The 12,787-nt window shown below is 35.9% G+C and overlaps 1 protein-coding gene across 1 annotated transcript; it reads left to right on the forward strand.

Moving 5' to 3' along the window:
- The first annotated feature begins 248 nt into the window (after positions 1 to 248).
- On the forward strand, positions 249 to 5,449 carry LOC124848556 (aspartyl protease family protein At5g10770-like). The gene is made up of 3 exons (XM_047326257.2): positions 249 to 498; positions 3,583 to 4,020; positions 4,113 to 5,449. Exons 1-3 carry the CDS (start codon positions 321 to 323, stop codon positions 4,937 to 4,939), a joined length of 1,443 nt encoding a protein of 480 aa, XP_047182213.1. The 5' UTR covers positions 249 to 320; the 3' UTR covers positions 4,940 to 5,449.
- Positions 5,450 to 12,787: the final 7,338 nt, after the last annotated feature.

Raw genomic sequence — 12,787 nt, forward strand, 5'->3', positions numbered from 1 at the left:
TGATAATACTCAAACATGAAATCTTGTTTAAAGAAACTGAGATCTATGAATCTCCAACCTACCTTTTAAGAATATTGATATTTAACAGGAAATAAAACCTATCTGAATAATAATAATAAATAATAATAATAATATTATGTTGTTTGTTGCATATATATTAGCCAGTGACGTGCAAGAATTGATAATGTATAATTTATTGGACCCCCCATTGACAGAAATTGGGTATATATAAAGGGCAAAGCTTCACCACAGAGTGAAAGTGTGTTGAATAGGTAGCTACCTAAGTTAGCTTTCTATCCTCATTTTTCTTACTTCTTTCCATGGCCATTCAAATCTCTTCTCTTTTCTTTTCTTCTCTTACAGTTTTCATCTTCTTCTCCTCCTTGGAGAAGAGCTTTGCCTTTGAAGCAACAAGAGAGGATACAGAAAGCAACAATCTTCATCTTCTTCATCTCAACTCTCTTCTACCATCATCCTCTTGCAGCTCTTCCATCAAAGGTCAATTCAATTTTCCTCCTCACATCATTCAAACATTTTCTTCAATGCTTCTGCATAATCTTCTCTAATCATAACCACAATTTCCTTATCTTATACCATTACTTAGTTCATTATCAAGTTCTTAATTGAAAAATATTATTAAAACTGTCTGGAAATTTGTTTAAGTTATTAGTTTTGGTGGATCTTATCTTTTTTTGTCTCCATCATGATACCAAAATGAATGGTTTTCACCTATTTTACATATTAAACCTACTTTAAATATGGAGTATATTTTTTACCTACATGCATGATGCCAACTTTTACATGTTTATTTATTATAACAATAATGGTGTGTTGTACATAAAACATTCTATTCTATAGTATCGGTGTTAAGAGAAGTTAAATCTTGCAATTTCTTGAGTTGAAAATGGAAAATTTGAAGGAAAGAGAGAGAAAAGTAATGATTAATAGTGCAGGTAAGTTAATGTATTTGGCTTTGGCTTGGCTTGTCATTTCTTGAAATAACATAATTGGCACAGAATATTCACATGGAACCCACCAATACCCCATGGTCACATATTCAAGATAGAAGATAGAGAGAGATAAAGGAAAAGAAAACCCACCCACCATTCACTCACTCACATATTCTTTAATACAATAATAAACTATAAGTTAGAGAATACTTGCATATATATATTTATATATGATAGGGACATTTTTTTTATTTAATGGAAATTTAAAAAATATATCAAAAGTATACCAATATATAAATATCTTAAGTTTAATGTGAAAAAGGAGATTAAAAAAAACATGAAAATAATTACTTTAAGGTAAAAATAAAAATAATTAAATCTGAGTTAAATAATTTTGAGAATTTTAATTTGCTGCAAAAGGGTTTCTTTGATATTTGAACTGTAGAAACAAGATTTAAATAATAATACCGAAAATAGGCGTCATAAGAAAGACTACGATAATGGATGCTCTTGGAAAATAAAGAATCAAATTTATAATAAAAAAATTGGTATTGGAAAACTGTTTCGGATTCCTCAGCTTATTATATTTTAATACTTAAATATTCATTTCTCGTTGTTTTTACAAATGAAAACATCAAGAATAATATGAATGTATTTATATGATCACGTTTCATTTAATAAAATGATTAAAATAATGTAATATTTATAAAATGGTAAATTATTGGAAACATCAAAAGTGATTGAAAATGCACATACTTTCCAAATTTCAAGTTATATGGTCAAGTAATAAAAATTGTCATTTTACATCTATATACTTAGAAATTAGTTCAATATTAAACTTTATCATATACTTTTAATTCATCCAATTGATTTATCAATTTACATCTTAATTTTCTGCTAATTAATTTTTCAGATTTTCAATTAATTTTTCTCCTGGTTTTACTAAACATGTTCTACACATTTAACCATTGGAAAGTGATATTTTTCCCCTATTTCCCTACTTTGATTATTTTGGTACGGACAAAGTTTAGTGTATTGTCACGGATCATATATGATATGACTATGAGACTCATTGTCACGGGTTCGAAAATATTAACACTTATCCTTGTCACTACGAAAGACTTGAAGCAATTTCCTTTCCAACAATCTAAATTTCTTTTGAAGAACATAGTTGAATTCATTTACTTTGAATTTTGTAGTTTTCTTTACTAATCTTCGAAGGAAATATTTTTCATTCAATTCCAAATCCTTTATAAATTAAAAAGAAAAATGGTGGCAATTTTCTCTCTCGTAAAAGAATAAAAACATCATGGTTTCCACCCATATATGTCAAACGTTAAGGTACAAAAAGTCGTAGGCTTTGTACTGGTGAATAAATTTGACAAAACTTTGACATATAGACTAAAGTTTTTCCAATTTCAATATAAAGAAAATAAAACAAAAAATTATGGTCAATTATTTAATTAACGTGGTGGGACACATTTGTTACACAGAAGGGTGATTGGATCTTTCATTTATCTTATTTGGATCTATTTTAAATTAAAAAAAAAAAACTCTATATATGAAAATATATCGACTTATGAACTTATTGTAATTCAACCATATATTTCAAAAAATTTCAATACCCATTTAGCATTGAGCTAATTGTTGGTTTTAAGAGTAGAATGACAAAATATAACACGAATATATTTCAAAATTAATTAGGCTTCAATTATAAGTGCTTGGATAATATCAAACCACGTCCAAAGAAAAAACCAATTTTTAACCAAAAAATTAGGTGATATGTAGCTATCGTATAATTCATAATAGGTTTACTTAGACGTGTAGCACTTGTGACCCACAAACTTCTTCAATTATTAAAGAAATTAACTATATTTCATTGATCATTTCCAACAATAGAAAACATGTGTGAACAAGATACCTATAAATTGGAAGAGTTTCTTTTTCTTTTGTATTTATTTATGCAAAATTCATCTTAATTAAACTGGTATTTTACTATTTTAATTCTATGTGGAGATGTACCTAACTAATAATAGAAGAAAACACTTTGCATGGATATAAATAAAATATACCCACTAATATAGTGCTTCTGAACCAACCAACCAAAGATAAGATCTTGACATTCAAGCATTACTCCCAACATGCAACTTTTTTTCAAAGTTATTCTAATTTGATTCCCAATTTCACACACACTTACACTTTCATCCAATATTTTTTTTATAACCATAGTTTTCACAGTGAGATGGATACCAATGATCACAGAATTAATAAAACATAAATATGTAATTAATTATTAAAATACTTCTTTATTATTGACATTGTTAATTAGTTGTTAATCAACAATTTTTACTATCTTCTTTTTTAAACCTTCCAAACCAATTTTATATCTCTAAATTATTAAAAATTATATAATTTACAATCTCTCTTACTTTTCCTTTCAACTTTACCACCAAAGCATTTTTTTAGTTAGTTTCTTACTCCATGATTATGAAGCTTTCTCTTTTCAAGCATACCCATAAGTAATTTCTGACCCCCATGATTAGTAGTTTCTCTCTTATCAAATCTTAATCATATTTACTTTAAGACGCTTGAATAATGATGTAACAGCACTAATTGTTTACTTGTTATTCAGGTTCGAAAAGAAAAGGATCATTGGAAGTGGTGCACAAATATGGGCCATGCTCCCAACAGAATGATGGTGAGAGAAAGGTTACAGACAGTGATATTCTGAATTTGGACAAAGAAAGGGTAAAATACATTCATTCTAGAATCTCTAAGGAGTTGGGTGGTGATGACAGTGTGAAAGAACTTGATTCAGCAACCCTACCAGCTAAATCTGGTAGCCTTATTGGGTCAGGAAACTACTTTGTTGTGGTTGGTCTTGGAACACCAAAGAGGGACCTGTCACTCATTTTTGACACTGGTAGTGATCTCACTTGGACTCAGTGTCAACCTTGTGCTCGTTCTTGCTACGAACAACAAGATCCAATCTTTGATCCATCCAAGTCTCGAACATATGCCAACATCACATGCACATCCACACTCTGCACTCAACTCTCTTCTGCCACGGGTAAAAACATTCTCAAATTTCGTTAATTATGTCTGTTATGTTTGGAACAAACATCATAAGATTTAATTGTTGATTTTTCTTTTGATTTGTAGGAAATGATCCTGGATGTTCTGCTTCCACAAAGGCATGCATATATGGCATTCAATATGGTGATCAATCCTTCTCCGTTGGCTACTTCAGCCGTGAGCGTCTCACCGTAACCACCACCGACGTCATCGACAACTTCCTCTTCGGATGTGGTCAGAACAACCAGGGTCTCTTCGGTGGCTCCGCCGGTCTCATCGGCCTCGGCCGCCACCCCATCTCTTTCGTCCAACAAACCGCCTCAAAGTACAACAAAATCTTCTCCTACTGCCTCCCTTCCACCTCTAGCTCCACGGGCCACCTCACCTTTGGCGGCGGCGCCTATCGCAAGCTCCTCTACACCCCATTCTCCACCATTTCTCGCGGCTCCTCCTTCTACGGTCTCGACATCGTTTCCATCACTGTCTCTGGTGCCAAACTCTCTCTCACTCCCTCCCTCTTTTCGAGCGGCGGTGCCATCATCGACTCCGGCACCGTCATCACACGCCTCCCCCCCACTGCCTACGCCGCTCTCCGCTCCGCCTTCCGGCAGGGCATGTCCAAGTACCCCTCTGCCCCTGAGCTCTCCATACTCGACACGTGTTACGATCTCAGCGCGTACAAGGTGATTTCCATTCCCAAGATAAACTTTGTGTTTGGCGGCTCTGTGACAGTGGAGTTGCAGCCCCAAGGCATACTCTATGTGGTCAGCACAAAGCAAGTTTGTTTGGCTTTTGCTGCCAATGGTGATGACAGTGATGTCACCATTTTCGGAAACGTGCAACAGAGAACCCTAGAGGTTGTATATGATCTTGGAAATGGCAAGATAGGGTTTGGTGCTGGTGGGTGCAAGTGAAAAGACTGTCTTTTTTTTGTACTCCAACCACACCATTTGCTATCGTTGGAGTGCAATCTCTCTTTCTCAACCTATACATTTGATATTAGGTTGTTCCAATGGAATGTTTCATAGGTGGATTAACCTAATAACAAAAAGTGTAGGTTGATGTTGTTAGGGCAAAAGAAGAAAACAAAAGTGAAATTATATTTAGTTAACTAAACAAGTTTTGAGCCAGTTGGGGAGAAAGAAATCCTAATTGGCTGAAGCTTTATGATTGTTATGATTAGAGTTGTTGTGGGAAAGTTTGATAGTGACAAAGAAAAGGGAAAAGAAAAAATAATGTGGGGGAGATAGTTATTTGAAGATGTAAAATAATGTGTAACATGTCGTGTTGTATTAACTTTCAAGTTGTGCGATTGCTTGCAATTGTACATATAGATCATGTGTAAGGTGAAAGAAGTATAAACTTGTTCTTGCTATTAATTAAACCTTTTGTTCAATAAAGACAAAATGTCTTTTGTTTTGTTACTTAAGTTTTTTGTTAATTACATTTAATTTTTAAATTTCTAACTAATAGAAATTATTTTACTTTATTCTCTAAAGAGTATTATAGTCAGTTTTGTTTTTAAAAAATCCAAAGTGTGTTTAATATATATAGAAAACCTTTTAATATTTACTATTTGAAGTTTTCAACATCTATTCCATAACACATGCTAGATGGGTGTCGTTGAATGTTAAAACTTTTTTTTACATTTATTACATTACAACTGATAAAAAAAACTTAAAAAATAGTACAATTGAGAAACATATTTTTACATCCGTTGTTAAATTATCAATATCAAGTATCACCATTAAAAGCATTTTAAATGCTCCATATTCATATATTTATACATTAGTGAAAAGAAAAGGATAAAAGGAAAGAAAAAAGAGAAGAGAGAAATCAGAGAAAAGGTGGCAGAGAAAGAAGAGAAATTTATTGATGTATGTTAAAGCGGTACAAGAGAAGAAATATATAGAGAATGAGATAGTAACAGAATAACAGAAGAAGTAAGTCAAACAGTAAACCGAACAGTCTAGGTAAGAGAGACCGAGCAGAGTAGAGTGACTTGTACACTGAACCAATACAATCGATCGGTTCACGTAAGCTAGACCGAACGATGTAGAGAATCAACACAAGATCGAACGATCGGTCAAGTGACTTGTACACTAAATCAATACAACCAATCGGTTCACGTAAACTAAATCGAACAGTGTAGAACATCAGCACAAGATGGAATGATCAATCAAGTAACTTGTGAGCTGAATCAAACAATCGAGCGGTACACTTTAGTAAGATAGAATGATATAACTTTTATCAGATATTAAGATAAAATTTCACCCAGAAGCTTTTAGAATTCAAAACAAAGCCTTAGAAAAAAAATGTTTGAGGGATGCGTATCGTGCAAAAGCTTTCTTATTATTCAACTACAATTTGAAGCTCCTGACTTGGTTCTTAGACAGTTAATTAACTAAGTTTTTTATATTATTTATTACTTAATTTAATTAAGAATCTATTTTAATAAAAGGTTCAATTGTTCAATTTAAAAATACAATAATTTAAACCTTTTTAAGATTCGTTCGAGTGTTTTTTTTAAATGGAGCAATGTAACTATTATATGATAAAATTGATGCAATTAGTTTTATAAATTTGGTTATAAATTATATCATGCATAAGTTAAAATCGTCAATATTTATTTCTTAACTACTTTATTGCTAATTAAATAAAATTATTATATTTTTGAATTAAGACAATTGATTAAAACTCCTGAAACTAATTAAATAAGATACATATATAATTTAGAATATAAAAAGTTAATTATGTCTTTAGTAAAGAAAGCTCATGAGGCAAGAGAATAACAATTTGGTAGTTGCTCCTCCACCACCATCAGATGCTTCCTGCATCTCTTCAAACCTCCCGAAAAAAATTTAATTACTAGAATACCCTTTTATACTTTAACAATATTTATTTACTTTTTTCTAAAATCCTAAATCCCTACATCATTTTCACTCTCACACAATTCCACACCCCCCAACATTCATTTCCACATCTGTTTCTCCCATCATCACTTTATCACCTCAGTATCCTTTTCCACTTCTTCTCCATATTCATTCCCTCCCTTTAAAACAAGGAAAATGTTATTTGGACAACGAAATTTTGACACACATTTAACAACGTCACGTGTCAGCTCTGCATTGGATAAATAATTTGAAAATAAAACAGAGAAAGGGTTACGGGGCGAGGGGTATTTTGGGATTTCCAGGGTAAAATTTAAAGAATTGGGTTTGGGCGGTTTAGGGTGGGAAAGAAGTTCGTTCAACCCTTCCATATTGTGTCTCGCTCTCTCGCTCTGTCGTTCGTCTTCGAAGCTTCCATCTTCGCTGTCGTTGTCTCGCTCTCTCGCTCTATCATTTTTACTTTGTGTTAATCTCACTTATAATGACAAAAGTAGTGATTGAAAAATGAACGCAGCATTATAATAAGAATTTGAAAAGTACGAGACCATTTTCAGTAAAATTAATGGTAATTAATGGGAAGGAGTTGATCAAATTCTGAGTGGGGAGATGGGTGTTGGTCATTGATGTAAACGCAAGAAGTGTGGAGTGACCCGTGATGAGTAGGGGGACGAAGTAGTGCAAGGGATGAGTCAGAGTGTTGAAAAAATGGTTTGGTAATCGTTTACAGAATCCTGGTAAACGATTACCCGAGAGAAAATTGGATTTTGTACATAAAGTCCAACACAGGTAGTCAGCCAGGTGAACAGGGGTCACCATTGGAAAAAAAGCTCAGTTTTAGGCAGTTGTGCACCTGTCTGAGGCTGGTCCAGGTGTTTCAGTGGTGGGAGAGGGTGGTTGGTGATGTGATGTGAGTCCAAGGAGTGTGGGGTGACCCCTCATTAGTTGGAGGAGCAAGCTCTGCAAGGGATGACTCAGAGTGTTCAAAAAAGGGTTTGGTAATCGTTTACAGCATCCGTGTAAACGATTACCCGAGACAAAACTGGATTTTGTACAGAAAGTCCAACACAGGTAGTCAGTCAGGTGAACATGGGTCACCATTGGAAAAAAAGCTCAGTTTTAGGCACTTCTGCACCTGTCTGAGGCTGGTCCAGGTGTTTCAGTGGTGGGAGAGGGTGGTTGGTGATGTGATGTGAGTCCAAGGAGTGTGGGGTCACCCCTCATCAGTTGGAGGAGCAAGCTCTGCAAGGGATGAGTGAGGGTGTTCAAAAAAGGGTATGGTAATCGTTTACAGGATCCTGGTAAACGATTACCCGAGACAAAACTGGATTTTGTACAGAAAATCCAACACAGGTAGTCAGTCAGGTGAACAGGGGTCACCATTGGAAAAAAAGGTGACTTTTATTCAAATCTGCACCTGTCTGAGGCTGCTACAGGTGTTTCAGTGGTGGGAGAGGGTGGTTGGTGATGTGATGTGAGTCCAAGGACTGTGGGGTGACCCCTCATCAGTTGGAGGAGCAAGCTCTGCAAGGGATTTGTTGACCAAAAAACCATACAAGTGAATTTAAGGGTCATTACTGGTTGGGAGGTTATGTTTGATGACCCCAAGAAGTGGGGAAGAAGTCATTCTTACTGAGGGGACCAAGTTGGACAAGTGCAGAGCTAATCTGCAGAAAAAACATTGTCGTAATCGTTTACAGTGGCCTCGTAAACGATTACACGAGAGAAATCATTGTTTTGTATAGAAAGTTGAACTGAAGTAGTCAGTTGTAGTGTCCTGGGTGATCATTGGCAAAAACTGTTAATTTAAAGCACAAGTCCACTTGTATTTACTTGGTGTTGGTGTTTGACTGGTGGTAGAGGGTGGTAGGTGATGGGAGGTGACCCAAAGAAGTGGGAAAGAAGCCATTCTTACTGAAGGGACCAAGTTGGACAAGTGCAGACCCAATTTGCAGAAAAAACACTATGGTAATCGTTTACAGTATCCTTGTAATCGATTACAGTGTCAAAAAAGGTGTAAACTTGATCTTTAAGGCATAATTTGAAAGGTCTTTGAGTATAGATTCCAACAAAACAAGAATCAACTCATTTGGAGTTCGGTGGAGAAAGTTATGAGCAAAAGAACAAGCAAAGGTTAGAGTTGGCAAAAATATATGAAACGCTAACTTGAAAGAATAAACTGTACCAACTCAGATGTCCAAAAATTACAAATTAGTAGTCATTGGAAAGATTTTTGAGTCTAGTTTATAATAAGAAAAGAATCACATCATTTGGAAGTCGGTGGGAAAAGTTATCGGTAAAATAGCCAGCAAAGGTCAAAGTTGACAGCATGTTATCTCACCCAAGTTGCTCATCTCATAAACATTGTTTTTTTCCTCCATCATGGGGTGCCAAAACATCACTTCCCACCATTGAAACACCAGGACCAGCCTAAGAAAAGTGCAAAAGTGCTTAAAACTCACCTTTTTGGCCAATGGTGACCCCAGTTCACCTGACTGAGTACCTGTGTTGGACTTTCTGTACAAAATCCAGTTTTGTCTCGGGTAATCGTTTACAGTGTCCTTGTAATCGATTACAGTGTCAAAAAAGGTGTAAACTTGATTTCTAAGGCATAATTTGAAAGGTCTTTGAGTATAGATTCCAACAAAACAAGAATCAACTCATTTGGAGTTCGGTGGAGAAAGTTATGAGCAAAAGAACAAGCAAAGGTCAGAGTTGGCAAAAATATATGGAACGCTAACTTGAAAGAATAAACTGTACCAACTCAGGTGTCCAAAAAATACAAATTAGTAGTCATTGGAAAGATTTTTGAGTCTAGTTTCTAATAAAAAAAGAATCACATCATTTGGAGGTCGGTGGGAAAAGTTATCAGTAAAATAGCCAGCAAAGGTCAAAGTTGACAGCATGTTATCTCACCCAAGTTGCTCATCTCATAAACATTGTTTTTTCCCTCCATCATGGGGTGCCAAAACATCACTTCCCACCATTGAAACACCAGGACCAGCCTAAGAAAAGTGCAAAAGTGCTTAAAACTCACCTTTTTGGCCAATGGTAACCCTAGTTCACCTGACTGAGTACCTGTGTTGGACTTTCTGTACAAAATCTAGTTTTGTCTCGGGTAATCCTTTACAGTGTCCTTGTAATCGATTACAGTGTCAAAAAAGGTGTAAACTTGATTTCTAAGGCATAATTTGAAAGGTCTTTGAGTATAGATTCCAACAAAACAAGAATCAACTCATTTGGAGTTCGGTGGAGAAAGTTATGAGCAAAAGAACAAGCAAAAGTTAGAGTTGGCAAAAATATATGAAACGCTAACTTGAAAGAATAAACTGTACCAACTCAGATGTCCAAAAAATACAAATTAGTAGTCATTGGAAAGATTTTTGAGTCTAGTTTCTAATAAAAAAAGAATCACATCATTTGGAGGTCGGTGGGAAAAGTTATCAGTAAAATAGCCAGCAAAGGTCAAAGTTGACAGCATGTTATCTCACCCAAGTTGCTCATCTCATAAACATTGTTTTTTTCCTTCATCATGGGGTGTCAAAACATCACTTCCCACCACTGAAACACCAGGACCAGCCTAAGAAAAGTGCAAAAGTGCTTAAAACTCACCTTTTTGGCCAATGGTGACCCCAGTTCACCTGACTGAGTACCTGTGTTGGACTTTCTGTACAAAATCCAGTTTTGTCTCGGGTAATCGTTTACAGGGATGCTGTAAACGATTACCAGACCCTTTTTTCAACACCCTCACTCATCCCTTGCAGAGGTTGCTCCTCCAACTGATGAGGGGTCACCCCACACTCCTTGGACACACATCACATCACCAACCACCTCTCCCACCACTGAAACACCTGGACCAGCCTCAGACAGGTGCAGAACTGCCTAAAAGTCACCTTTTTGGCCAATGGTGACCCCTGTTCACCTGACTGACTACCTGTGTTGGACTTTCTGTACAAAATCCAGTTTTGTCTCGGGTAATCGTTTACAGGGATGCTGTAAACGATTACCAGACCCTTTTTTCAACACCCTCACTCATCCCTTGAAGAGGTTGCTCCTCCAACTGATGAGGGGTCACCCCACACTCCTTGGACACACATCACATCACCAACCACCTCTCCCACCACTGAAACACCTGGACCAGCCTCAGACAGGTGCAGAACTGCCTAAAAGTCACCTTTTTGGCGAATGGTGACCCCTGTTCACCTGACTGACTACCTGTGTTGGACTTTCTGTACAAAATCCAGTTTTGTCTCGGGTAATCGTTTACCAGGATGCTGTAAACGATTACCATAGCCTTTTTTGAACACCCTCACTCATCCCTTGCAGAGCTTGCTTGATGGAGACCAATTCCCAGCTGGAAACGTGTAGGAAAAGGTTCCAGACCAGAGAAAACCAGTAATGAAAATTGGTGCAGCGGATGGATGAAATGATGCAGTGTTTGATGTGTTTTAATGGAGGAAAGGTGTATGGGTGAAGCCTCACAGCTCAGAGGGCCTTCCTACAGAGGAAGGAAGCTTGAGGAAAGGAGAAGAAGTAGCAATTCAAAGGTGACTTAAGAGCACAAAAGCTGGAAAACAATTTCTGCAGCATATCATTAAGCTCAAAAGTGAATCAATACAAGGAAAAGGCCCTCTTATTTATAGTTGAAGAGGATCCTAATTTCTAATTCTAATTCCCTCCTAAATTCAAATGGTTCAGATTTATTTTGATCAAGCAAGGTCCATGCCTCTTTCCAGCTCATCAAGCAAGGTGTGTGCTTCCTTCCACATCAGCCCATTTCACGTGGAAAATCTTGGTGCATGCCGTAAGCACCTCTTTATGGCTCTTTTGCTTGATCTATTGATTTATCTTCTTGGATGGCTCAATCATAGTCTCCAAGATTTATTAATTCCTACAAAACAAAGTATAAATGCTTTAGTTAAGAGAAGAAGGATTTTTATAAGTAACCTTCCATAGAAGCAAAATAGTATGTGGTCCTTCTTCCTCTTGAATCCTCTTTGCCATGGCTCTAGTAAGAGGTCCAATGTGCATCTTAGATGGTCTTCCATCAGACCCTCCCTCTTGAAAAAGATCTGTCCTCAGATCTGCTTCATCCTGTTGATCATCTCCTGTGAAAGGAATTAAATCGCAGATGTTAAAAGTAGGACTGACACCATAACTTTCAGGAAGATCTAATATGTATGCATTATCATTTATCCTTTTGACCACCTTGAATGGACCATCTCCTCTTGGACTAAGTTTGGATTTCCTTTGAGAGGGAAATCTTTCCTTTCTCAAATGAAGCCAAACTAGGTCTCCTTTTTCAAAAACTATTTTCTTTCTCCCTTTGTTGTTGTGTTCTGCATATTTTTGAGTTTGTTTTTCAATTTGAATTTTAACTTTCTCATGTAACTTCTTGATAAACTCCGCTTTAGAAGCACCTTCTTTATGAAGAAAAGAAGATGATTCTGGAAGAGGTAGTAAATCAAGAGGTGTGATAGGGTTAAAACCATAAACAACCTCAAAAGGAGAAAGATTAGTAGTCTTGTGGATTACTCTATTATAAGCAAATTCAATATGAGGTAGATGTTCATCCCAAGATTTGTTATTTCCTCTTAATATTACCCTTAATAATGTAGATAAAGATCTATTTACTACTTCAGTTTGCCCATCAGTTTGTGGGTGACATGTAGTAGAAAATAGAAGTTTAGTTCCAAGCTTTTCCCATAAAGTTTTCCAAAAATGGCTTAGAAACTTCACATCTCTATCAGACACTATAGTTTTGGGTAAGCCATGCAATCTCACTATCTCTTTAAAGAAGAGTCTAGAGATATAGCTAGCATCATCTACTTTGTGGCAGGGTATAAAATGAGCCATTTTACTAAAACGATCTAC

Source organism: Vigna umbellata, chromosome 5 (genome assembly GCF_029865625.1).
Source record: "Vigna umbellata cultivar VRB3 chromosome 5, Vumbellata_1.0, whole genome shotgun sequence".
NCBI lineage: Eukaryota > Viridiplantae > Streptophyta > Magnoliopsida > Fabales > Fabaceae > Vigna > Vigna umbellata.

Excerpts from the sequence above, each read along its gene's own strand:
- LOC124848556 (XM_047326257.2), top strand. The coding sequence starts at position 321 with ATGGCCATTCAAATCTCTTCTCTTTTCTTTTCTTCTCTTACAGTTTTC. Across the intron at positions 499-3,582 it reads TTGCAGCTCTTCCATCAAAG|GTTCGAAAAGAAAAGGATCA; the intron begins GTCAATTCAATT and ends CTTGTTATTCAG. Across the intron at positions 4,021-4,112 it reads TCAACTCTCTTCTGCCACGG|GAAATGATCCTGGATGTTCT; the intron begins GTAAAAACATTC and ends TTTGATTTGTAG.